The 27,726-nt window shown below is 42.5% G+C and overlaps 2 protein-coding genes across 6 annotated transcripts in view; one reads left to right on the top strand and one right to left on the bottom strand.

Moving 5' to 3' along the window:
- ulk4 (unc-51 like kinase 4) overlaps nucleotides 1-8,433 on the top strand; it is a 266,746-nt gene extending 258,313 nt beyond the window's left edge. For all 5 annotated transcript variants that reach the window (XM_062984172.1, XM_062984171.1, XM_062984173.1 and 2 more), the window contains 2 exons: nucleotides 4,850-4,938; nucleotides 7,715-8,433. In XM_062984172.1, coding sequence (XP_062840242.1) covers nucleotides 4,850-4,938; nucleotides 7,715-7,787 — 162 coding nt within the window. In that variant the 3' untranslated portion in view covers nucleotides 7,788-8,433. The remainder of the gene's footprint in view (nucleotides 1-4,849; nucleotides 4,939-7,714) is intronic.
- The window catches only part of ctnnb1 (catenin beta 1), a 43,879-nt gene continuing 24,342 nt past the window's right edge, over nucleotides 8,190-27,726 (bottom strand). Inside the window, exons 5-16 of the mRNA XM_003223954.4 lie at nucleotides 27,482-27,720; nucleotides 27,199-27,400; nucleotides 26,731-26,875; nucleotides 25,253-25,356; nucleotides 23,827-24,165; nucleotides 23,300-23,458; nucleotides 14,619-14,738; nucleotides 12,061-12,211; nucleotides 10,717-10,838; nucleotides 10,013-10,073; nucleotides 9,194-9,414; nucleotides 8,190-8,948 (exon numbers count right to left, since the gene is read on the bottom strand). Coding sequence (XP_003224002.1) covers nucleotides 9,206-9,414; nucleotides 10,013-10,073; nucleotides 10,717-10,838; nucleotides 12,061-12,211; nucleotides 14,619-14,738; nucleotides 23,300-23,458; nucleotides 23,827-24,165; nucleotides 25,253-25,356; nucleotides 26,731-26,875; nucleotides 27,199-27,400; nucleotides 27,482-27,720 — 1,851 coding nt within the window. The 3' untranslated portion in view covers nucleotides 8,190-8,948; nucleotides 9,194-9,205. The remainder of the gene's footprint in view (nucleotides 8,949-9,193; nucleotides 9,415-10,012; nucleotides 10,074-10,716; nucleotides 10,839-12,060; nucleotides 12,212-14,618; nucleotides 14,739-23,299; nucleotides 23,459-23,826; nucleotides 24,166-25,252; nucleotides 25,357-26,730; nucleotides 26,876-27,198; nucleotides 27,401-27,481; nucleotides 27,721-27,726) is intronic.

Genomic DNA, 27,726 nt, shown 5'->3' with positions numbered 1-27,726 from the left:
TAGACACTTGGGAAGTGTTCGACTTGTGATTTTGTGATATGAAATCCAGCATATCTGTCTTGTTTGCTGTGTCATAATAAAATAATAATAATAATAATAATAATAATAATAATAATAATAATAATAATAATAACCACGCAAAGATACTGTGGGACTTCCGAATCTAGACTGACAAAGTTCTGAAACACAACACACCAGACATCACAGTTGTGGAAAAGAAAAAGGTGTGGATCATTGATGTCGCCATCCCAGGTGACAGTCGCATTGACGAAAAACAACAGGAAAAACAGCTGCTATCAGGACCTTCACTTCACTTCACTTTATTTCTTAATTAGTCCATCTCCACCAGAGTGCTCCGAGCGACTTACAATTTAAAATATCATTCCACCATAGAAAACATTCATCATAAAAACATTCAACCTAAAAACATTCAACAGTGACTATTTGGCAAATTAGATCTGATTTACTTAAATGCACAACCAAACAGCCAAGTCTTGAGTGCTTTTCTAAAAGGTCGCAACTCCGACATTGCTCTAACATATGGAGACAATGAGTTCCACAAAATTGGAGCATAGGTCGAAAAGGCTCTACGCCTTGTGGCTTCCAGGCGTACCTCCCTTGGGCCCGGTACGTATAGGAGATTTTCCTGGGAGGATCGAGGTGACCACTGATGAATAAAAGGAATGAGGCGGTCCCCAAGATATAATGGTCCTTGGCCATTTCGAGCTTTAAATGTCAGGATCAGTATCTTGTAAGAAATCTGATGTTCTATTGGTAGCCAATGCAGTTGTTTCAGAATCGGTGTAATATGGGATCTTATAGATGATCCCGCTAGCAGCCTGGCCGCCGCATTTTGGACCATTTGGATCTTCTGGGTTTTTGTCTTCGGAAGGCCGGCATATAAGGCGTTACAATAATCCAACCTAGTGGTGACTGTTGCATGGATTACTGTTGCCAATGCTTCTGTCGAAAGGTAGGATGCCAATTTCCTTGCCTGGCGAAGATGAAAAAAAGGCCTGCTTACTTATGGCAGTGATCTGGGCCTCCATCGTCAGCGATGAGTCCAACACAACCCCAAGTAGCAGACGGAACCAGAACTTCCCCATCAAAATCAGGCAGTGACTGGATTAACTCTGGTGGCTGGCCGGGCCAGAGTATCTCAGTTTTCGTGGGATTCACTTTTAGTCTACTTGCTCGCAGCCAACTCATGACTGCTTCCAAACACAGCTTAAAGTTCTCAAGATTGAACTTCAAAGACTCTGGCAGAAACCAGTGCAGGTGGTCCCGGTGGTGATGGGCACACTGGGTGCCGTGCCAAAAGATCTCAGCCGGCATTTGGAAACAATAGACATTGACAAAATTACGATCTGCCAACTGCAAAAGGCCACCCTGCTGGGATCTGCGCGCATCATCCGAAAATACATCACACAGTCCTAGACACTTGGGAAGTGTTCGACTTGTGATTTTGTGATACGAAATCCAGCATATCTATCTTGTTTGCTGTGCCATACAATAACAATAATAATAATAATAATAATAATAATAATAATAATAATAATAATAATAATAATACCTTATTTTTTCTATTCCGCCACCATCTCCCCGAAGGGACTCGGGGCGGCTAACATGGGGCCAGGCCCAAAACAGAAACAAAATGTGTCAAGTTAAAACCAGTCTAAATAACTAAAAACAGTATCATCATAACATTCAGATATAAAAACAAATTAAAACACAAAATACAATATAATAATACTGAAATTGATGAAGTTCATGTAAAATACATCAGAATGTTAAAATATAATACATTAAAATATTTATTAATATATTTATTTACTTTATATACCGCTCTTCTCCCCCAGGGAGAAGATAGGCACTGTGTTTATGTATCCTCAATAGTCATTTGCAAAGACTAAAATAACTATGTATATGTGAGAGGAAGTCAGAGGAAGGAAGGAGCAAGCTTGTTTTCTGCTACCCTGGATACTAGGACACAAAACAATGGCTTCAAACTACAGGAAAGGAGATTCCATCTCAACATGAGGAAGAACTTCCTTATTGTGAGAGCTGTTCAGCAGTGGAACTCTCTGCCCCGAAGTGTAGTGGAGGCTCCTTCTTTGGAGGCTTTTAAACAGAGGTTGAATGGCCATCTGTCAGGGGTGCTTTGAATGTGATTTTCCTGCTTCTTGGCAGGGGGTTGGACTGGATGGCCCATGACGTCTCTTCCAATTCTAAGATTCTATGATTTTAAGCGGAATTGTAGAACACAATAAATTTATGAGACTTTTTTAAAAATTAGGTGTTCTCTGTTGTTGGACATCCATAATTATAGACAAATTAATGAAATGAATTAGAAATGCATAAAACAATGCAAGTACTCTCTGATATCTGTGTGGAAAACAATTATCCATGCAGATAGTTATGGCCATTGCCTGCATTAAAAGGGTAAGTTCTTTGCGCCCCACTTCACCATTGCCACATTCTCCTTCAGTCCTCTGTAGTAGCTTTCCTAGCCAGAAACCAAACTCGGAACATAAACGAAGTTACAATGGGGCAAGAGAAAGCCATCCCCGCGTCAAGGATAAAAGTAATATCTTCTACAGGTTAATTGATTTTGCAGGTCCTTGTAAATTGAAAACAAGTTGTGACTAATTGCATGGAAGGATGCACCTAATTCAGTAGTGTTGAAAATATAAACCACAGAAGCAAAGCAAAGACCCCGATCTTCCTTTAGCAATGTAGGCTAATGTTTATTAATGCTCTCGTTCTGAAAAATTTAATCAGACAAAAATTGGCAGATAAAAGACTTTCTCATTTATAATTAGTACTCTTGTAAAATACTTTTTATTAGTGGGGAGCAAATCTTTACTGAATTGGTGAAGTGTTCTCACTACACATTTCCCTACTAACTGGGATATTTATATACCAATGATGTTACTTGTGTCTCATCCTTGTCTAATTGCATTAAACAGAGGGAAGCTCTAATATGCTTTATTAGCTTCATAAAGAAAAGTCATTTTGAAATTCTCACTGAATTGCACTGAATGGACACTGCAGTGAGATTTAATTACAAGGTTTTAATTAAATGAATAGCGACTGCAGTTGTAAAGAATTCAACATGTGCTTGTAACTCATCATAATAAATTGGTGCAAGCCGGAGAAAGGATTTTGCATCCCTGAAGTGATGTCACAAAAAGTATGTTGAATGTGAGAGAATGCATGTGCATTTCTCATTGAGATGTACTGCAAAGATATTTGTGGGTTTCTTTATCGTGTCAGAAGCGAACATATTGCAAGTCGTTTCTGGTGTGAGAGATTCGGCCATCTACAGAGACGTTGCTCAGGGATGTGTTACCATCCTGCTGGGAGGCTTCTTTCATGTCCTGTATGGGGAGCTAGAGCTGACAGACAGGAGCTCACTCCATCTTGTGGATTCAAACCACCAACCCTTAAGTCAGCAGTTCAGCCGGCACAAGTCTTGTTATTAATATCTCAGTCCTGGCTCACTTTTGGCGAACTCCTTAGCTTCTTTTTATCATGCACAGGATTTTTATCACACCAATTGCAGTGAAGGTTACTAGGCGATGTCTCAGGTTATAAGATTTTATTTCTCGAGACTGTAATGAAAACAATAACCACATCACTGTAACACATCGTGCAGACTCAGGATGCATAGGATTTACAACAACCACGGTCACCCATTCCAGTTCAACAGGAAACGGTTCCTGCACATCGCTTGTTCATTTTAATGGTGTGGGAATATAATTATGTTGCTGTGCTTCTGGCAGATGATGCATTGTGATAGTCCAGCATTTTGTGAGACCTTTTCTAAAACAGCAGTGATTTTAAGCCCTTTCCAAATGTTTCTCTAAACAAGCATAAGAATTAATTGTCCATGAAAGTTTGTGTGTTGCTGTTCATCCTACCATCAAACAGGAGGGGGAAAACTTATGGCTGGCTTCCTGTGCAATATTTGAGATTGTAAGCCAGACTTGCACTTTTGTAACTTTTTGGGATTTCCGTTAGTAGTTGTTAACAAACAAATGTGACCCCAAAGCTTCCCTCTTAAGCCAGGCAGCACCTAAATGGATCAGGGTCCTGGGAACTGACATCATAAGGACTTGCCTGTTTGCGGGCACATTGAGACAAGGACCTGTGGAAGGATCCTGTCAGCTGCCCGTTTCAACACACCCATGACCGTAACAATTATTTGGCAGCATAGCAGTAACAGAACTCACTATGATAGTGGAACTTTGACTTCCTAACTGGGTCTGCCAATGCAGATTCTTGATCATTTTCATAAAACTAAATCTGCCCTTTAGGTCAATTAAAATAAAATCCATTTTGTCAAAACCAGTGGCCTCTGAATCATCAAATGAACATTGGGATAAAAACCAGAAATGAAGAGTTCAAGAAGCAAAGCACATTTTGTGTACGAAGTCCAACTTTCTGTGGAAAGCCACTTGCTGACAATCCTGGCATGTGATTCATATAACTCTATATTTTGTGCTATTGGGATAAGATATACATGATCGAAAACTAAACTTCTTCAGCAACATGTTCAATTCCATACATTTTTTCAAAAATATGAGAAGGCTATAGTTGAGGACATAGGGGCATAAAACTCTTGTCAAGGTGTCTCTCTGAATGGCATTTCTGAATACCCTGTAGCTGAAGCAAAAGTTCAGAAAGGAGTAATTCTTGGAATCCAAGACTGGGGTGGAGCAAGAGGGAGGGGATTGTTCCCCCAGTGCTGCAGGTGATCAGGTTGGAGTTCTGCTTAACTGTCATTTCTCCCCCATATTTGACCATGAATATCTTTATAGATCTTATACTTTCCTTATGATTACAGATAACTTCAAATGAGAAGCATGCACAAAGCCTGAAGAATGATGGAGGTGGTCTTGTCCGTATACTAGAAAGATTGACCCAACCAGCCAGGTGAGTTTCTTTGAGCTTTTTAGCATTTTCATTCCATGTGTACATCTCTGCACAAGCTTCTTGCATTGCCAACACACCTCTTCCTACACAATGCTGTTATCAAGCTCCACTCAAAGCTTTTATCGCCTCTTTCCCACACTCACCTTTTCTTTTCTGCATTTCACTTCATGTCCAGAAAGGAGCCCATTGCTCCTAGATGCTATCAGAAGATGGTCTCTGACTTCCTTGACAGCAGTGGTGGTGGATATTAAATACGTTTAGATATAGAGCGGTGTGTGTGTGCTTTGTATCTTTTATGAGAAGTAAACATGTGAACCCATGGGATGGTTACAGGCCTCTCCAAATATTTATTAATCAATCAATCAATCAATCAATCGGCTTTGGCTATAGCAGTTCAAGCAGTGGCTTAAGCCATTATAGAAATAGCATTTGACCTTCTGACAAGGTCACCACCACTGTCTACAGATTATCTGCTTTGGAGACTTGCTGAACCCAGGTTTATGCCTCTTGTTCAAAGTTCTTTGTAAACCATCCTCCTCTTAAGCTGTAAAGATAGTCTAGACCAGGGGTCCCCAAACTAAGGCCCGGGGGCCATATACAGCCCATCGAAGCCATTTGTCCGGCCCTCCACCATGGATGGCGCATGCAGCCTGGTGCGCGCCTTCCAAAGCTTTGTTTATAATGGTATTTTAATTATTATTTTATTAATTATTAAGGGGTGCTTTGCTAGTGCTTTTGGTGCACAAGGCAGAAAGGGGTTGGACTAAATGGCCCAAGGGGTCTGTCTCTTCCAACCCTCTGTTGTTGTTATTATTATTATTATTGACAGGACACAGTAGAACACAGCAAACAAGATCTATATGCTGGATTTCGTACCACAAAATCTCAAGTCGAACACTTCCCAAGCATTTAGGACTGTGTGATATATAATTATAATAATAATAGTTAACAACATTGAGGCTGGGTGGCCATCTGTCAAGGGGTGCCTTGCTTGTGCTTTTGGTGCACAAAGGTAGAAGGGGGCTGGACTTAATGGCCCAAGGAGTCTCTTCCAACCCTCTTTATTACTTTTATTATGATTATGATTAATATTAACATTAAGGCTGTATTTGTTACCATTTTGTTTTTTACTTCAAAATAAAATATGTGCAGTGTGCATGGGAATTTGTTCATAGTTTTTGAAAAAAACTATAGCCCGGCCCTCCAACGGTCTGAGGGACCATGAACTGGTCCCCCGTTTAAAAAGTTTGGGGACCCCTGATCTAGACTCTAGAAGAATACATCAGTTTGCCCAGCATATCAGAATATTAGGTCAATATCAACTTAGTTTCTCTAACTATTCAAAGCTGTTAGCGTATTTTCTAAAGCTCCCTTTTTTGTACAAACGGAAATTGCTCATGTGGCTGAAATAAATTAACTTTATTCTCTCCTAATCCAATCATTTCCTTTGGATATGTGCTGACGTTTTAGATCAGCCCTGGATACCGTAACAAGGCTTGGGCTTGCCACACTTTCCCCACTACCTCTTTCCCTTCTGCAAAATGAGAATCTAGATAGAAGTATCAATTGATTTTACCTAGATGAGGACTGATGTAAGAATGTGTCTGTTTCAGTATGAATAAAATTACTGAAACACAGGTTACTGGATGTTCTTTAATAATGATTCTAGTTTCCACTGCAGATAGAAATGGCAATAAAATACGCTTACACTCCTCAAACTATGGCCCACTGGCCAGACATGACCAACAAAGATGTTTACTCTCATATTCCCAAGCCTTTCCCCCTTGCCCCTTGCCCTCCCAAGCTTTTCTCCTTGAAAGAAAAAAGAAGGAAGACAGAAAGGAGGGAAAGAAGAAAGGGAGATAGGAAATCAAGAGGGATGGAATTCAGAAAGTGTGGTGTAGTGGAATGAACTTTGGACTATGGTTCAGAAACCACTGGATGACCTTAGGCAAGTCACTTTCTGAGCCTTGGATGGAAACAATGGCAAATCACCTTTGAATAAATCTTGATGGTTGCCTTAGGGTCAGCCTAAGTCCGAAATGACTTGAAGGCACACATGAACAAACTATAGTCCAACCCTTCTAACAGTCCGAGGGACCATGAATTGGTCCTCTTGTTTAGAAAGTTTGAGGACCCCTGGTTTAGGGGATACTTTTCCTGCTACTATTGCAGGAAGTCTCAATACTTTGTGTACTTTTTCCTTTTAACTGCATTTTCAACTGCCCTGATGAGCTCATGTAGCACCACACTATAATCTTCATATCTCAGCCCTAGCCAGCTATGGCCAGTGAAGTGGGATGTATTCCAAAACATCTGGAATGTTCTAAGTTGGAAAAAAACTATTTTTACTTTATTATCTTTCACCACACTATGTTCAGCAATGTAAACAAATGTGGGGTAGAAATAGGGAAAAGAGACCCCTCTCCTGTTTGCATTATACACAAAACCTATGACTAAAAGTCCATCTGTGTGTTCTCTTTCTTAAAAGATGAAGGTATGAAGACTATATAGTATGGTGTGCTACATCAGGGCAAAAATCCAATTATGTAGTATTGAAAGACTGTATGCAATTTTCCAATTTTGCAGTGGTTTGATAAGTAAGCACTGCAGCTGTGAAGGAATGGGTGTTTTCTTTTTCCTAATCAATGGGAGAAATGGAACTCATGCACCCCCATCACTTCTAAACAATGATTACAATGGAATTTGAAATAAATACTTCAATTCATCCTTGAAGTGTAGTATGCTAACTGGTGTTTTATTCTATTTTTGTTAGCTTTCATGCAGATATAGTAATTGCTTCATTGGCTTCTGAAATCCTCAAGAAAATTGAACACTATCAAGGCTGAGTCAACTAATGCCAATATAACAGCTATATATACATATCTATGCATTGGTTTTCTGATGTGTATTTCTAAATAAGATGTGACTTTTTCACTGTTTTGTTTCTTTTCATATACAAGTTACTCTTCAAGGAATGCCTTTAACCTTTTGCATATAAGTGGAGAAACTTCAAAGAACAGGGAAACCACCATTCTAGATATACATGTTATTAAGGTCGCAGGGACATTTGAGTAAACATGCTTAAAACTACTGTAGATCTAAGCGTCTCATCAAAAACCTGATAACAGTACTTGAGGTTTATGTAACATGTTATGACAACAAGAACGTTCTATTGCAGTTTGCCACATTTTGTATTTTACCGCACTGAGTTTATACAGGAAGTAGCTAAAATAACTTGACGCAGCAAATTGAATTAAAAGTTTACTTTAATTCTGAACCATTTGTATAACTGTTCTCATGAAGCATCTGTATCACAGCAGGCTACAATAACTTTGGATAAAAGGCAACTGGTAAACTGTCCCAATACAAGGTTCCATACAACAGTTCTTTACTGGCCCCCTACCCAGACATCTCCAGATAAAGTTTTTGATCAAAAACATGAAATAGATCCACCTGCTTATTTTAAGCATATTAAAAAGGAAACTAATTGGACCATTTCTATTTGTCTAATTTTTTTATACAAAAAGGCTACACAATGTTACACTTGTCAGATTACGATTAGAGTGATTATGAATTAGTGTTCTACACCATTACTCGATCCTTAAAAATCAGAAGTTGCTGTAGCATGTTCACTATAACTTAAACACAGAGACTTAAAAACCCTACAAGTTACTGCAAAAAAGAAAACTACTTTGAAAGCAAGCAAGGTCAGTACCATTACAGAGATTTAAAAATTAAAAAAAAGTTTTAAACAAGCAAGGCTAGGTTTGATAAATTCCATCTTGAGATTCATTCTTGTGCATTCTTCGTTTCGTGAGTCACTCCCCAAATCCATTTTGTTACTCCTCGACCAAAAGGACCAGAACAAAAAGTTTACTTCGGTTGTTCCCATAGGAAACTCAGCTTGGTTAGTGTGTCAGGCACTTTCTGAGATACTAGCCCACCCCTCGAGCCCTCTCAGCAACTCTACAGGCCAATCACAATGCAAGATCATTCAGACAATACAGCTGCATGGGAAGAAAAAAGAAAATAAAAATTGGGTTAAAATCAAGACACAGCTGTTCCTGTTAAGACTTGCATCTGGCCTACAGCGTGACACTCCTACGTTAATCACTTCCACAGATCACATCATGAGTCAGTTTCAATGCAGACAATGCATCAGACATTTGCGACTACAACCAACATGGACCAACCCAAACCATTCCCTCCCTGCCAGCCAAGTTCTCAGATGTAGGCGAGCGGAGCATCTTACCTAAAGGATGATTTACAGGTCAGTATCGAACCAGGCCAACTGATTACTGTCACCTGGAGGCAGCCCATCCATAAGGTCCTGGGCATGTCCTAGATCTGGCAGCCCATCAACTGGGTAGTCAGCACCCGGGTGGTGGCCCCCCATTTCATGTTCCATCATTGGGTCCATGCCCAAGGCATCCTGACCGTATCCTCCAGAGTGGAAAGAACGGTAGCTAGGATCTAAGAAAGTTAAGGGCGGCAGAGGGGAGAAGGGGGGAAAAGCAGGTTAACATGTTAGAGGCTCCAAAAGCTTCAAAAATATCAGTGTGTGAGAGTTTGTAGCCCAGCCACACTGAACTCACATTTTCTAGACTCAAATTTGTATGGACAAACTGACAAGGCAGTAAATACATTGGGATAGCTGTACAATAAAGCATGCTACCGCCAAAAGCACATTTCAGCCAAGCTATTAGGTCTGCTTGCTACTGAAAACCTCAAACAGCAATGCGGCAATACTATTACAATGCACGTAACTGAAATGCACATTCTAAACGCCTTTCTAGTTGCACAATTAAGCGTTCATAACCTACTTTTTGAAGAAGAAAAAAAGGTATCACTAGCACATTTTAAAGAAAAGTGCCCATTATGCATTCTTCCTGGTTAGAATACACGCAATTAATTCATAATGCCTTGGTGAGGATCTGTCACTGAACATTCCAAGGAACTACCAACAGAACAAAATGGGTTTGCAGTTCTCTACTAAATACACAGTGAGTACAATTTTGGTTTGTTTGTTGCTTTGTTGCTTTTACGGGTCAACAAACCAATTCATACATACCATCCGGGCGATAGCCAAGAGGTTCTCCCTGTGCACCGATGTCAAGTCCCAGATCAGCAGTCTGTAAGGATAATATAAAGTAGTACCTGAGGCAGGCAGTTCATTCCAGAAACAATATTACCCCCTACTGCTTTGAATTAGTATTAAGATCTACTTAGATATGTGTAAGCTTTTCAGACATAAATAAAATATATTGTTTAGCTAGAGATACAGAAGAGACAAGAGCAACCCCACTCTGAATAAATCTCATCAAGAAATCCACATGATAGGTGGGTTGCCATAAGTCAGAAAAGGAACACAACAATAACCGAATACGCAGCTCCAGGCATGTTTCCATGTAGCAAGCAGGTCACTTTGCCTTGCTTTTTGCTGAATTATTCGAGACCTAGAATTGCTGCCTTATTATTTAGAAATGTACACAGAAAATTTATTCTCGATTGTGAACTTCAGATGCTTTTTAAAATCATTATACAGTTCAAGGTAACTCATCTGGTATTAAGAGTCCATTTGGCTCAGCCAGTTAGCAATGCCAAACAGGAGCCAGCAGGTGCCATGTCAGATGCTTAATGCTTACGAGAAGTTCATTTATTCCTGCTAACGAAAACAGGTCTATCCTTCACTGACTATCCCTTTATCCACAAAGCACTCTTTGAAACAAAGTCCCAAAGAATTCTAGGAACAAGGAGTGAGTGAAGAGAACCCACCTCATTCCAAGCCATTGGTTCAGTCCTGAAGAGAGAGCTGGTCAACTCAACTGAAAGCCGTTTCTTATAATCCTGTGGTTTATCCTCAGACATCCTAAACAACACTGCAGCTGCGTATGTTGCTGTTCAAAGAGAAAATGTTTTAAAACCTCTCCCCTGCTTCGCTCATTAATTGCACATTTAAACTGACCACCAATCAAAGTTTCCTGGGCAGTATACCGTCTATTAATATATATGTGAGATACAATTACTAAAAACAAACATTAGCACTCATCTGATTGAATCTAGTTTACTGGCTCTGATTCAGTCCTCATACATGCACAAAGACTAGTTCAGAGGATCAATCTGCACTAAATAAAAATGGGGTAGAGGTAGGTGTCTACCTACTGGTGACACCTCAGCCTTGGTTAACACTGCTGAGTGGCTTCATGTAGATGGAAGGGAGCAGAACAAAGTGTGGAATTTCAAGACTTTTAGAAAGTAATTTCCAGCACTTTACCACTACTTATGCCTAGCTAAGGCTTATGGGAGTTGCAATCCAACATAATCTCCACTTTGCCCATATCTTATAGCTCAGACCTTTCCAAACTTTTCATGTTGGTGGCATGCTTTTTAGATATGGATCTTTGTGCTATATGGCAATTCAGGTTTAGTAGCAAACTAAAAGTTAAACCAATCCCTTATAAGGGTTTCATACAATATGTATATGATATGATATACATCATAAAATAAAGTTTCATAAAAGCATTACTATATAAACAAAGTTAGGACGAGCCCCCCAGCCGGGAATAACAAGGAAAAGGAGGATGGCAAGGTCACCCTTAGACATGTACAAATTTGAGGGGGGGGGGGATTTTCATGTAACACACCTGCGGACTATAGGTGACACACTAATGTATCATGATACAGTTTGGAAAACTCTGCTATAGATATTAAGGAATAAACAGCACCAAAGCCATGGAGCCAAGCAGTAGCCCCCCAGTACTACCATTTGGAATAAACCATTCAAAATAAACCCTTGGTATCCGCGCTGGTGCTTGGTTCCAGACCTCCTTGTGGATATTAAATCCACAGATGTCAAATTCCTGTTATATGTAATAGCATTGTAAAATTCCATCCTTTATATAAAATGGCAACATCAAGGTTTGCTTTGTGAGTTCTTGAGTTTTTTGGGAAGTTGGGGAAGATGGGGGTGATTTCCAGCTGTGGAGTATTCAGCATGTTTACAGCATGTATGTATTCTATGGATTTCGAAAATCGACTCTACCATGCTCCCATGTTCCAAACTACACAATCCATCAAGAAAGATGTCACGGTCTAAGCACTGAAGGCTTAGTGCCTTACCCACACCCTCGTTCCTAGAGTGAAGCAGTTCTGTCAGTGGTGCTGTTGCTCCTTCTGCTTCAATTGCTTCGGCTGCTTCTTTGTCCTGAGCCAATTCACACAATACGCCTGCAGCCACTCTCTGGATGTTCTCAATAGGAGAATATAGCAGCTAAGAGGAGGGGAGTAAACAGAGTGAAGGTAAGGAGTTGCATCCATCATCAAATTCTGAGGCACAGTTATGTTTCCTTTGTCAATTACTGAGAAATTGCTTTAAATGATCAAAAGTTTGCTGTGGGTACTGTCAAATTTTGGTGAAATCCATTGATTCTGAGTTTAGATCTCAGCCTGCGTGATCCACTCAAACCTTTCTTCCTGGTCATTGAAAATCTTATACGCTTTGGAGATTTCAATTCACACGTATGGAATTTCAATTTATTTTCGGATAATTTCCCGAGATGCCAAATTCTGTACACAACATCAAATTCTACATTTCTATGCCAACACAGCAAGGTGTTGGAAGGCTTTTATGGTCGGGATCACAGGGTTGTTGTATGTTTTCCGGGCTGTATGGCCATGTTCCAGAAGTATTCTCTCCTGATGTTTCGCCCACATCTATGGCAGGCATCCTCAGAGATTGTGAGGTACCTCACAACCTCTGAGGATGCCTGCCATAGATGTGGGTGAAACGTCAGGAGAGAATACTTCTGGAACATGGCCATACAGCCCGGAAAAGGGGACAGGGAAAAGGCAGAACTGCTCAATGCCTTCTTTGCTTCGGTCTTCTCACAAAAAGAAAGCCATCTTCAACCTCAGCAACATGGAATGGACGAAGGATTGGGGGAAATCCAACCCCAAATAGGGAAACAAGCTGTCCAGGAACACCTGGCCTCTCTAAACGAATTCAAGTCCCCAGGGCCAGATCAGCTACATCCAAGAATATTGAAGGAATTAGCGGAAGTTATTTCAGAACCACTAGCAATTATCTTCAAGAGTTCTTGGAGAACGGGAGAAGTCCCAGCAGATTGGAGGAGGGCGAATGTGGTCCCTATCTTCAAGAAGGGAAAAAAGAACGACCCAAACAATTACCATCCGGTCAGCCTCACATCGATACCAGGCAAGATTCTGGAAAAGATCATCAAGGAAGTGGTCTGCGAACACTTAGAAACAAATGCGGTCATTGCTAATAGTCAACACGGATTTACCAAAAACAACTCATGCCAGACTAATCTGATCTCTTTTTTCGATAGAGTTACGAGTTGGGTCGATAGAGGGAATGCTGTGGATGTAGTCTACCTGGATTTCAGTAAGGCCTTCGACAAAGTCCCCCACGACCTTCTGGCAAACAAACTAGTAAAATGTGGGCTAGACAAAACTACGGTTAGGTGGATCTGCAATTGGCTAAGCGAACGAACCCAAAGGGTGCTCACCAATGCGTCATCTTCATCATGGAAAGAAGTGACAAGTGGAGTGCCGCAGGGCTCTGTCCTGGGCCCGGTTCTGTTCAACATCTTTATTAACGACTTAGACGAAGGGTTAGAAGGCACGATCATCAAGTTTGCAGACGACACAAAACTGGGAGGGATAGCTAACACTCCAGAAGACAGGAGCAGAATTCAAAACGATCTTGACAGACTAGAGAGATGGGCCGAAACTAACAAAATGAAGTTGAACAGGGACAAATGCAAGATACTTCATTTCGGCAGAAAAAATGGAAATCAAAGATACAGAATGGGGGATGCCTGGCTTGACAGCAGTGTGTGCGAAAAAGACCTTGGAGTCCTCGTGGACAACAAGTTAAACATGAGCCAACAATGCGATGCAGCAGCTAAAAAAGCCAACGGGATTCTGGCCTGTATCAATAGGGGAATAGCGTCTAGATCCAGGGAAGTCCTGCTCCCCCTCTATTCTGCCTTGGTCAGACCACACCTGGAATACTGCGTCCAATTCTGGGCACCACAGTTGAAGGGAGATATTGACAAGCTGGAAAGCGTCCAGAGGAGGGCGACTAAAATGATTAAGGGTCTGGAGAACAAGCCCTATGAGGAGTGGGTTAAAGAGCTTGGCATGTTTAGCCTGCAGAAGAGAAGGCTGAGAGGAGACATGATAGCCATGTACAAATACGTGAAGGGAAGTCATAGGGAGGAGGGAGCAAGCTTGTTTTCTGCTGCCCTGCAGACTAGGACACGGAACAATGGCTTCAAACTACAGGAAAGGAGATTCCACCTGAACATCAGGAAGAACTTCCTCACTGTGAGGGCTGTTCGACAGTGGAACTCTCTCCCCCGGGCTGTGGTGGAGGCTCCTTCCTTGGAGGCTTTTAAGCAGAGGCTGGATGGCCATCTGTAGGGGGTGCTTTGAATGCGATTTCCTGCTTCTTGGCAGGGGGTTGGACTGGATGGCCCATGAGGTCTCTTCCAACTCTACTATTCTATGATTCTATGAAACAAAGCAAGTATCTGCCAATATTAAGCTTTATCAATGTATGTTGTGGATGCATGGAATTAAAAAACACATCCTGCATTTTCCCACAAAATCAAACCTGTCCAACAATTTTCTTGCCAAGGTGTTCCACTTACCTGCACAAACAGTGGAATGGTGTTAAGACCTCTGATGACAATTCTATTGTGAACATCTCTAGCCAGGATATGAAGGGCTCCAGTGCAACCCTCAACTATTTCCTCCATACGCACACCCTCCTGCAAAAAAACCCAAACCAAAACAACATAATGGAGAGTGAGACTAGCACTTTATGTAGCAAACAGGTCAAAAATATCTATGATGTGCTTCCTCACAAAGAACCAACTGCACCAATTACCCTGATGCTTTCATTTGCTCTAATTAAACAATATTGTCAAAATATAGACCATTGAACTGTTAGCCTCCAAGAGTGAGATTGTTTACCTTATTTTTTATTAGAAATAAGTAGTTATTCTTAATTTTGCATAATTTAAGAGGTATTTGTAGTGCATCACTGAGACAGCAAATCCATTTAGGTGTATATGTTTACTGAGTTACCTAGAATTCTCAGACTATACTGCTGTCTTTACTTTGATAGACTAGCAAAACTGGTTTTTGCACATTAAGTGAAACCAACCTCCAAAATCTTTCTGGTTGACAGCTATGAATTATGAACAGTTTTTGTGATATTTTTTGCTAAAACAATTAACTCAGTAATCGGGGAAGGACTTCGGAAAGAAATAGCAAGATAAGAACCAGAATTCCGACAGAACAAATCTGTAATGACACTGACTGGTAGGATGCCATCAGTTTCTTTAAATACTGATTGCTTTCCTTGGCTGCTCAAGTTAATCAACAGTGAGATATAGGGTCAGATGAAAGGTAAGATACTAATTTTCAGGTGTATCACCTAAGAACTGTGAGTTGGGAGCACATATCAAAACTTGACAAGTCACACTTCAACCACTGAAAGGGTGGACAACTGCAAAGCTTTAGTCCTCATAGTGCTCCTCCACAAACCACTTCTCAAGCAAAAATTAACCAAAACAATTAACAGTTAATTTTTCTTTTTATCTCCCACATTTTGATTTTCAAAGGCCACATATACACACTTTGTATGGTTTTTGGGTGATTTTTCATTTTAATCTTTTATAAAGCAGTGGTGGATTGATTTGAAATCTCATGGCACTTCTCAAAATAGGTTGAAGGACTAATGTAGCCTTTCGGCCACACTTCTCCCTTTCATTAGAACATCATCATGTTCTTGTTTGATTACATCTGAATAAATTATGTAGTCAAGGCACATCTGATCTTCACCAAGTTATGCAGAGCCTTAGATCACATGTGTCAAACTCAAGGCCTGGGGGCCAAATCCAGTCCTCAGTGTCATTGTTATGATTGAGCCTCATGGCTCTGTTACTGACAGACGTGGGCGTAAGACTCCTCGAGAGTCAGATACTCTCGAGGAGCGAGAGAGAAAAAGACTGCGAGACATATTTGCAGCACCATCTGACGAAGAGTCTTTCGAAGGGTTTACGGAGAGAATGGAGGAGGGGCTGGTTAGCTCAGAGGAGGATGAGATGGATTGGACTCGGGTAAGGGAGGAATTGGGTGCCACTGGCCATGATGGGACAGAAGATGAATGGGGACCTTCAGGATTAGACCCATGGCTTAGCTGGAGGGATGGGACGGGATCCACAGCTGGAGATGCTGTTGGGCGTAGTCAGAGGTGTTCCAGCTCTGACGAGGAAAGTGATGAGGAAACGCCCGGGTTAAGGAGGACAGCTGACAGTGATGAAGATTTGTAACTGGCATAAAATGGGGCTTGGGAGCAATTGCAAATTGCGTCGGGCAAGGTAATCTGGGCAAACGCTTGGGATCCGTGTGTGTGTGGGACGCTTCCCTGAAGACTTGTGTGCTTTCCTGTGCTGTGACGTAAGTTGATTGAAATCCAGGGTCAGACGGCGGGAGGGATTGTGTGGGCATTTGTTTGTGCAAACCTGTGCTTACTCTTATTAGCTTGACCTTCCGTCGTCTTTCTGACGGACGCCATCTCCTGCTTTGAGAACCCGGACTGAACTGACCACGGCTTGTCTTCCCCCCTTCTTGGACTTGGAAAAACTACAAACGTCTGCTTCTGGCTTTGATTTACGGAACGGAACTGGTCTACTCTACTTCTACAATCCTTGGCTGAATTGCTCGTGTTGGAGATCCTGTCTACTGTGTGTGTGTGGGAGCGACGCAAGTTACTCTAAGCACAGTGCTGGCAGCAGAGAGGAATCTGCTGCCAATTAGTTGCATTCTTTGTATCTTTTGTTCCTTGGCTTTCGTTCTGTTAATACCTAGGCTGAAGCAAGCAGTTTGTTTTTACCCGGATTAAACTCCGGTTTAATCCGGTTTATCTTTTGAACATTTACTTTTGTCCCTTTTTGCTCCTAAAGGCAAAAACTGCCTGGCCCTTGTGTTTTTACGGGCATTTTTGAGTTCTGTAATCTAATAAACTCTGTTACTTTGAATCTTGTGGCGTTCTGTCCTTGACAGATTGCCCGACGCCCATAAAAAGTTTATTGCAGCAATAAACCCGTCAGGAAGACGATGGATGAGTTAAGAGCCAAAGTAGACCAATTGCAAACGGCCTTAAGCCAAACAGCTTTTGCTGTGAAAGGACATGTTTTGACTCCTGAACGCTTTGACGGAACCAGGTGCAAGTTGCCAACCTTTTTGGCACAAGTGGAGCTTTATTTTTCTCAGCTCAGTGCTCATGCTTTTCCTACTGACACTAGCAAAGTGGCCTTTATTTTGAGTTTGTTGACCGGTCCCGCAGGACAATGGGCCACTAATTTAATTTTGGGAAATGACCCAGTCAAGGACAATTTGAATAATTTCAAAAGGTTGTTAACTGATACTTTTGGGGATCCTCTCCGCACGGAGAACGCTGGGTGGGCTCTGTATCGGTTGAAACAGGGAAAGGGGACTGTTTTGGATTACTTAAATAAGTTTAACCTGTATCGCCACCAGCTGGATTGGGGGGAAAATGCATTCATGCTTTTATTTACTGCCGGGTTAAGTGATATGCTCCAGGATGAATTAGCACGCTTGGAGCCGGCTGAAAGCTGGGACGCCTTAGTAGCTAAGGTGTTGCGTTTAGACGCAAGGTTCGAGGCTCGTAAACACTCAAAAGCAATGTGTGCGCCACCTATGCATGTAACCAGGGCACCTGTGGTGATGGGGGAAGAGCCCATGGAGCTTGGGGTCTTTAAAAAACTGTCTACAGAGGAAAAGAGCCGTAGGAGGCAGCTGGGCTTGTGTTTGTACTGTGGGAATGCTGGGCATTTTGCCAAAAATTGTAATGTGAAACCTTCCCAGCTTTCGGGAAAAGGCCAGCCCTAGTGCGACGTGAGTCCAACGCACTAGGGCTCCTCAAGCAGTCAACTGAGGGGAGGAAGCATGTTTTCGTACCCATTACATTATCTGTTGGGGGAAGGGAACTTGTTTCTACTCTGGCACTGCTGGACTCAGGAGCTACGGTCTCCTATGTAGATATTGAGTTTGCTAAGAAGCATGGCATTCCTAGAGTGCGCAAGGCATGCGACGTGTGGGTGGAGGGAGCAGATGGGAGACTGCTGGAGACTGGGGTGGTTAACCAGGAAACCTCAGCAGTAACGTGGGAGGTGCAGGGAGTAACGGGAACGTTTGTGTGGGATATTACGAGCTTGCCTAGATATGATGTGATCCTGGGGATGGATTGGCTAGCTGTAGTAAACCCACAAGTGGATTGGGCAACACGTAAAGTGATCTTAAAGAGGCAGGATTGTTGCACTCTAAACGTTACTCATGCTGATATGGAGGGAGTGCCTGCTGAGTATGGGGAGTTCTCTGATGTATTTTGTAAAAGAGAAGCGGACAAATTACCACCGCACAGGCCATATGATTGCGCCATCAAGTTGGCAGAAGGTGCGAAACTGCCAGCAGGGAGACTGTATGCCTTGACTGTACCGGAAAGGCAAGCTTTGCGGGAGTTTTTAGATGACAATTTAGCCAAGGGGTTTATTCGCCCATCTAGTTCTCCAACTGCGGCACCAGTATTCTTTGTAGCCAAAAAGACTGGGGAACTTAGGCTGGTCTGCGACTATCGGATCCTAAACAAATACACCATTCGGGATAGGTACCCGCTCCCTTTAATCTCGGAACTGTTATCAAGGGTGCAAGGGGCTAAGGTCTTTACCAAGCTTGACCTGCGGGGGGCCTATAACTTAATCCGTATACGGGAAGGGGATGAATGGAAGACGGCATTTAACACGTGTTTCGGATGCCACGAGTTCCGAGTCATGCCTTTTGGGCTTTGTAATGCTCCTGCGGTCTTCCAGAGGTTCATGAACGATGTGTTCAGGGACCTAATTGACCAATTTTTAGTGATTTATTTGGATGATATCTTGATTTTTTCTAAGGACGAGAAAGAACATCGTCAACATGTCAAGCAGGTTCTGCACCGACTGCGGGCTAATGGGCTTTTCGCCAAGGCTTCCAAATGCGTCTTTCATGTGCCTGAAGTGGAGTTCCTAGGTCATGTAGTGTCAGGTAGGGAACTTAAAATGGACCCACATAAGGTTGACGCCGTCAACTCATGGCAGGAGCTGAAAACTAAGAAGGATGTACAAAGGTTCTTAGGTTTTGCTAATTACTACCGGGAGTTTATTCCGAATTTTGCAAAGCTCACGGTACCTTTGACGCAGCTTCTGCGCAAGAAACAGCCATTTGTGTGGGGGCGGGAAGCTCACGAGGCGTTTCTACAACTTAAGTCTAGTTTTCAATCAGACAACATACTAACCCATCCTGATGTTGACAAACCGTTCGTGGTAGAAGCGGACGCTTCTAGCTACGCGTTGGGGGCTGTATTGTCTCAGAAAGATTCCTCAGGGACCTTGCGTCCCTGTGGATTTTACTCGCGGCAACTAACACCCTTCGAGCAGAACTATACCATATGGGAGAAGGAGTTGTTGGCGATTAAGGTGGCGTTTGAGGTGTGGCGGCACTGGCTTGAAGGGGCACGGCACCAGATCGTGGTCAGATCTGATCACAAGAATTTAGAGCACTTGCAAACAGCAAAGAAGTTAAACCAGCGTCAAATCCGATGGGCTTTGTTTTTCTCCAGGTTTAACTTCAAGGTGCAGTTCGTAGAGGGGAAGGCAAACTTGCGGGCCGATGCTTTATCCCGCAAGCCGGAGTTTAAGACCAATGAGCAGGTTGTATGTCAGACCATCTTGCCTACTGCCTCTCTGTGTGTTGTAGATAATGAGCTCGGGTTACATGACCAGATCCTTGAGGCTCAGAGGGATGATGTGTGGACACAGGAGCAACTGATGCTGCTCTCAGCAGGTAATCGTACCATACTGCCGCATCTACAAGATCAAGACGGAGTATTGGTACGCAGGGGGCAGGTCTACGTACCAGTGGGGGCCCTCAGGTTGGAGGTGATTAGAGCCCACCATGACGAACCCATGGCTGGGCACTTTGGCAGATTCAAGACCGTGCAGCTCATTACCAGGAGCTATTGGTGGCCAAAGATGCGGCAAGACATTCTGCGCTTTTGTGACAGCTGCGCCGTTTGCCAGCAGAGTAAGACGCCTGTTGGGCGCCCTAGAGGGTTGTTGTCGTCTTTACCTGTTCCGGACAGGCCATGGCAAATCATTTCCATGGATTTCATTTCAGATTTGCCTAAGTCTGGGGGTTATACTTGTATTTGGGTGGTGGTGGATTTATTTAGTAAACTGGCTCATTTTATTCCTTGTTCAACCATTCCGGCGGCCCCTACGTTGGCCTTACTATTTACTAAGCACATCTATCGTTTGCACGGAGCACCCGAGGTGATTATTTCAGATAGGGCTCCGCAATTTGTGTCACGCTTTTGGAAACATTTCCATGAGTGCTTGGGGACTAAGTTAAACGTTTCTTCAGCCTTTCATCCGCAAACGGATGGACAGTCGGAACGGGTTAATGGGCTCTTAGAGCAATATCTGCGTTGTTTTTGTTTAGATCAACCCACGGCTTGGGTGAAGTGGCTACCGGTGGCGGAATTTGCTTACAACAATGCGGTGCACACATCTAGTCAGCATACGCCGTTTGAGCTAACTTATGGTTTTCACCCACGGGGAGGTGTGGCGCCGTCGACCAATGTGGTCTCTTCGGACCCTGTGTACCGCTCTACGGAAATGGCTGCATTGCATGATGTTGCCCGTCGCTTACTGCTGGAAGCTAAGGCAACGCAGAAGACTCAGGCTGACCGCCACAGGCAGGCAGGGGAGGAGTTGGAAGAAGGGGATTTGGTGTGGTTATCTTCCAAACATATTAAACAGGCTGGGGGAAAGTTTGCGCCTCGGTATTTGGGTCCCTTTCCTATCGTTAAAAAGATTTCTTCCGTTGCGTTTCGTTTGCGTTTACCGTCTAGTTTAAAGGTCCATCCAGTCTTTCATCGTTCGCTGTTGAAACTTGATACCTCTAGTCGTCGTGGTGCTATAGCGGAGGGTATCACTGCCACTTCTCCGCCATCGGGGGAGGAGGCCTTTGTGAGAGGGGATAGTGTTATGATTGAGCCTCATGGCTCTGTTACTGACAGACGTGGGCGTAAGACTCCTCGAGAGTCAGATACTCTCGAGGAGCGAGAGAGAAAAAGACTGCGAGACATATTTGCAGCACCATCTGACGAAGAGTCTTTCGAAGGGTTTACGGAGAGAATGGAGGAGGGGCTGGTTAGCTCAGAGGAGGATGAGATGGATTGGACTCGGGTAAGGGAGGAATTGGGTGCCACTGGCCATGATGGGACAGAAGATGAATGGGGACCTTCAGGATTAGACCCATGGCTTAGCTGGAGGGATGGGACGGGATCCACAGCTGGAGATGCTGTTGGGCGTAGTCAGAGGTGTTCCAGCTCTGACGAGGAAAGTGATGAGGAAACGCCCGGGTTAAGGAGGACAGCTGACAGTGATGAAGATTTGTAACTGGCATAAAATGGGGCTTGGGAGCAATTGCAAATTGCGTCGGGCAAGGTAATCTGGGCAAACGCTTGGGATCCGTGTGTGTGTGGGACGCTTCCCTGAAGACTTGTGTGCTTTCCTGTGCTGTGACGTAAGTTGATTGAAATCCAGGGTCAGACGGCGGGAGGGATTGTGTGGGCATTTGTTTGTGCAAACCTGTGCTTACTCTTATTAGCTTGACCTTCCGTCGTCTTTCTGACGGACGCCATCTCCTGCTTTGAGAACCCGGACTGAACTGACCACGGCTTGTCTTCCCCCCTTCTTGGACTTGGAAAAACTACAAACGTCTGCTTCTGGCTTTGATTTACGGAACGGAACTGGTCTACTCTACTTCTACAATCCTTGGCTGAATTGCTCGTGTTGGAGATCCTGTCTACTGTGTGTGTGTGGGAGCGACGCAAGTTACTCTAAGCACAGTGCTGGCAGCAGAGAGGAATCTGCTGCCAATTAGTTGCATTCTTTGTATCTTTTGTTCCTTGGCTTTCGTTCTGTTAATACCTAGGCTGAAGCAAGCAGTTTGTTTTTACCCGGATTAAACTCCGGTTTAATCCGGTTTATCTTTTGAACATTTACTTTTGTCCCTTTTTGCTCCTAAAGGCAAAAACTGCCTGGCCCTTGTGTTTTTACGGGCATTTTTGAGTTCTGTAATCTAATAAACTCTGTTACTTTGAATCTTGTGGCGTTCTGTCCTTGACAGTCATTTTATGTGACTCTAAAGATGCTGGACTACAACTTGTTTTAATATGTAACTTTTATAGAAATATATTTTAATATGTGTACTTGTAGTATTTTTACAATGTTTATGTGTTTTAATTATTCTGTAACCCGCCTCGAGCCACAAGGAGAGGCAGATAAGAAATATTATTATCATTATTCCTCATCATTAGACATCATGACTAGAGCTGATGAGAGTTGTAATACAATAACATATGGAAGGCAGCTGTTTGTTCTGTTTAGTCAGGAGAATGGGATTTCAAATTAGATACAAAGATTGTGGGTGTGACGTCTGCCGTTAAAGTATCTTTTAACCTTTTTCCAACCTTAGAGCCACCAGTGTGGTTGGGTTGTAATTTCCATTATCCCCAGTCTGCATGGCAGATAATCAAAAGTGATGAGAATTGTAATTCAATAATGTCTGGGAACCCAAACTGGGTAAATCTGAAGAGTCTCCACCACTATGTAGAAGAATTGTTGGCCCTCTGTATCCATGGATTTTCTGTCTAAGGATTCAATAGCCCTTTGAAGGCAACCAGAAAACTGATGTGGCCCTCGATGAAAATGAGTTTGACACTCCTGCTTTAGATAATGTAGATTTGAAATAAAGGTATCAACATATCTTGACAGGTGTTATATAGATAGGTGATAGCAAGAGTAGAAAACAAGTCTTTAGATGAAATTAAACTAAAGATAATATTCTGCTCCCTATATTCTAAATCCAAATCCTATTCTACATTACCTGAACAGAACTCTTCAAGACATTGTAAGAGAGCTAAAGAGTCTCCACCACTAGATAACTAATATTACATTGATAAACTGATACTACTGAGACATCTGCCAGAAATTGTTTGCGTTAATGAAGTCTCTTAATGATTTTAATAATCATGGCACATTTTGTGTATATTGCATATTGAATTGTATATTATGTCTGAATTGTAACTGGATGGATCTGGAATCTGAAAAGGCTTTTGAACACACGTAATGAAGTTATCATTTTGAACCATGTCTGTACTACATTTGATCAATGCCATTCTTCACGAAGAACTACATACCACAAATTGCTGCTGTGTGCCCCCCATTGAAGTACGACGCTGGGTGTCCTGATGGGCTCTCACAAGCAGCTGCACTAGTCTTGGAATAGCACCTTGCTCACGGAGCGGAGCATGATTTGCTGGACAGAGTGCAAGATTGCGGATAAGACCAACAGTCGCCTGCAGGCAATTACAAGAAAGGCAATTAGAAATATGACATTCTGTAAAGCGACCAGAACTTAGCTTCATTGTTTGGTTCAATTTGTTACATTAATATTTCAGCTTTCTTTATATCTCAAGGCCAATGGCTCTTCCGATTGTCATTTTCTTCCTCACAGTAGGCAGATTTTGTAGTAGCTCAAAGTCACCCAGTAAGGTGTTTTGTGGTCCACTGAACTTCTCAACAAGTATTAGTCCAATGTTCAATACAGAAACAGCATTCTCAATTCTTCCTGCCTCATCTTGGTAACCACAAGCATTATAGGTCCACCCATCTTTCCCCAAATAAAGGACTATACTATTAAACATTAGTTTCTGGGTAGCCGCACCTTGATAAGAGGCCAGTGAGATGGTGGATGCAAGAGTTTGACCACCACTGGAAGTCCATAATGAAGACGCACTGCATTTTGCGCCATCTCTGCTTCTTGATGCCTACTTGTGAGGTGACGGAGCGCACAGATAGCAGGTTCAGTGATGTCTTCCCTGTCGCCAGCTCGGAGAACTGTGCGCACAAGAGCCTCAATGCCACCCACTTGGCACACCATCATTTTATTCTTGTAGTTGTTGCAAGTAAGATTGGAAAGGATGCCAGCAGCACAGGTCACCACATTGATATCATCTGAGCCCAAAAGCTGAACAAGGGTGCCAAGAAGGCCTTCCATCCCTTCCTGTATATATGCATAAGAAAAGAGGGGCACATTTAACATCAGGTATTATCAGCCATTGTTTTCAGCACAATATATTTCCACCAATATGTTTTGTATCTGGCATTTTTTTTTACTGTATCACACTTCTATAAATTGCACTAAATAGAGTTGAAAAAGTTGGTCACATATTATCAGGGTTTCTAAAAAATATATAAACTGTAAAAGGAGCCTTAACAACACAGGCGAAAGAGAACAAGCGGATTTCATATACATACTGTATTTCATTGTATAATTATCACCATTGTGTAATAGGTGCACCTCCATTTTTTGAGTTCTGGGATTTAAGGATACCTCACATAATAGTTGCATTCTTAATTGAGGCAGCTCCCCCCCCCCAGCACTCCTCTTCTTGCGTATCCACCCACCCAAAGACCCACCCCGCCAGCTTCACTCGCTCGTCCATCCTGTCCAAAGACCCACTTGCCCAAGAATGCCAGTTTAGGCAGTGCTCCTGGAAGGGGGTGGGCAAGAGGATTGATGGGTGTCCTAGTGAATGGATAACAGGGTGATTGAGAACCTTTTAAGTAGCAGTTTGTTCTTTGTAACTAAGGTACACAAATCTAGTACAGAAGAGTCAGAAAGAAAAAGCTAGCCTTGCTCTGCCTCGATTTCTTTTATTAGTAAGTTTAATAGGTTACTCTGTCCTGTAATGCTTTTCAGCTAGACAGCTCTCACACTGCTGGAACACAGAATAGCTTTTAAGGCAACCTCATAGCAGTAAATTCAGGGATAAAGCAAGTTTTTCTTTTTGCAAAATTACAAGCAGACACACAAGTTCCAGCCTCCCTCTCCCCCTACATGTAGACAACTAATGCATTTCTGTTTTAGCAGCAAACCATACTATTCCATTCCATCTGGCCCCAGCAAACTATGACATATGCTTGTAAAGTAGAATGAACATGATTTCCATTCTGGTTTGCCAATAAACTAGAAATGGGGGGATTCCATCAACCTCTTGCACTATCACTTATCAACCTCTTCCTACACCAAAAGGCACTCCCCTAGCTTGGATTGTTCATTAAACATGTCACATTCCTGTTGCTTTTACCTGCTTAGTTGCAGCATCTGAGAGATTTCTAAGAGTCCAGAGACAATTCTGAACCAGTCGCTGGCTTGGATCTGTAAGGTGGAGTCCCAAGGCCTGCATTCCACCTGAAAGATTAATCAGTTGGGTTCCACATAATTATGCACCACTCTCACAATCCTCATCTTTTATATCAAAAATTAGTCCCAGACTGCCACCATCATGTAAAGTGATGTTTCAAACAGACATTTAAAACGAGCATGGGTTCTTCAAGCAAACTATTGTACCTCTATATACTATTCACTCTTTCGGGTTATAAGGCGCAGTGAATTAAAAGTTATGCTTTCTATCTCAACAAAGCAGACAACCATGTCAGTCTTCACAGGCGGATGAGGGCATATCTACATTGACCAAATGGGTTTGTGTAGATGTGGATCAGCTCTATGTTGGCAAGACACTGCACGGGGCTGATCCAGGGTAACTGAGGGCACAGTCTTGCCCTGGGTTACACTATGTAAGGGAAAAGCCCAAATCCCTGCCCCAGGATTTAAGCTTCTCTCACTGCCCCTTGCTCTAATATCAGAGTGACACAGAGACGGCAAGCACTGGAAAGGGAGGAAGTGAGGAGGACAAATTTCCTCCTCTACCCCCCCCCCCCTTCTCCCTCTGTCATTGCTCTGCTTGGGCATCACAGCAAGCACCAGGGAAAAGGTAGGTGGAGTGTTGAAGGGGGAACACCTAAGGTGCCAAACCATGTTCAGTTCAGCTTGGCAGTAGGGATTCCCTTCTGCCTCGGAGGCAGCGACTCAATCCGGCACCCAGCATGTCACATAGGTATCACATTTAGAGTTAATGTAGAAGCGGTCTGAGAGTCAAATACTAACTTGGGAAGGCATGAACATCCTTACTGATTTTTTTAAATTTTATTTATACCCCAACCTTTCTCTCTGTGGGAACTCAAGGCAAATAATAACCACAATCTGGTCAGTTTAAGACAAAGCACATACAAAAATAAAACTACTATGTGGATATAAGGTTAAAATAAAATCAAAATATAATAAATACAATTAAAACTGCATTTAAAACTCACCCCGAGAATCCCACCCACAACCTCCCCAGCAGCATGTCCCTCATGCTCCCCCAAATGCCTGTTGGTATAGAAAGGTCTTAACCTGCTTGCAAAAAGCAAGTAGGGATGGGACTATCCTGGTATCTCCACGGTCTAAGCAATTATGCAAAGTGACTGGAAGATGTCATTCCATTTTAAAGTAGAACCTATATCTGAGCTTTTGTTTTACTGAAACAAGTAGTATTTTAATTACATCACCCCATACTGCTATGTTGCAACTGGAAGTTTCCACCTGGTTTTGAAACACCTTCTGTAAAGCAAGGTAGGAGCTTTTCATTTCATCAAATACAAAACAACAGCTTCAGCAGCTTTCACATGAAAGTGGAAGGGCAAGTCTCGACAATGGAGCTGTTAAAAAGAGGGAAGTACTTACCAGCCTCAACAATTGCAGGTTTGTTACTAGAGCAAACTGACAGCACCTTCAGCACTCTGCTTGTGGTCCAGAGTAATTTCTCATAGGTATAAGTCCTCATTATGTTTACCAGAGCCTGGGGTCCACCACTTGCCAAAATTATAAGCTGCATAAGGAAAAAAAATGTTTAATGTAACAGCAACATAGGTTTATATTTTATCTCTACAAAACATTTGAGAGGTAAGGTGGAGTGGCAGAATGTAAGTAGTCCAATGTCAACAGAAGCATCTAAATTGTTATTTAGTTGCATTTGTAATTCCTAGTCTGACAGTTATATCATGCTAGGTCTTAAGGACTATTCCACGTACTGTGCATGCAATAAACAATCAAATACAGAAAGTTTTGCTATGTTTGGCATCCATCTTTATGGACTCAGGCATTCTATGATTTCCTTGCATAATAAAGACACTTGAAATGCATGATAATTACCTTACTCTCTTGATTACCATAAGCAAGGATCTGAAGGCAGTCTGTTGTAATGGCCAAAAATTTGACATTTGTCTTGTTGAGCAAGGCAACCATTTTCTGTAGACCTCCAGCTAGACGTACAGCCATTTTGGCACCTTCTTGGTGCAACAGAAGGTTGTGTAGAGTAGTGATGGCATAGAACAATACAGAATCCACTGGGGAACTATATAAAAAAAAATTAGTTAGCAAGCATCCAGCTCAGGACTGACAGATGTTATGAAAGTATAATCAAAAACTGACATACCCAAGCATTTTAACTAGAGCAGGAATGCCTCCTGATTTGAAGATTGCCAACAAGCCTTCACGATGATGAGAAAGGTTGTGAAGTGTACCTGCGGTACAACGGGCTGTTTCCACATCATTTGTATTCTGCATAGTACGCACAATGGCAGATACCATTTGAGGGGAACGCATGATAGCATGACGGGAAGCTTCTTTTTTGGACAACTGATGCACCATGACTGCAGCTTTGTTCACCACCACCTAGAA

This window comes from Anolis carolinensis, chromosome 6 (genome assembly GCF_035594765.1).
Source record: "Anolis carolinensis isolate JA03-04 chromosome 6, rAnoCar3.1.pri, whole genome shotgun sequence".
NCBI lineage: Eukaryota > Metazoa > Chordata > Lepidosauria > Squamata > Dactyloidae > Anolis > Anolis carolinensis.
The sequence above is the reverse complement of the archived record's forward strand: the minus strand, read 5'-3'. Positions and strand labels throughout refer to the sequence as shown.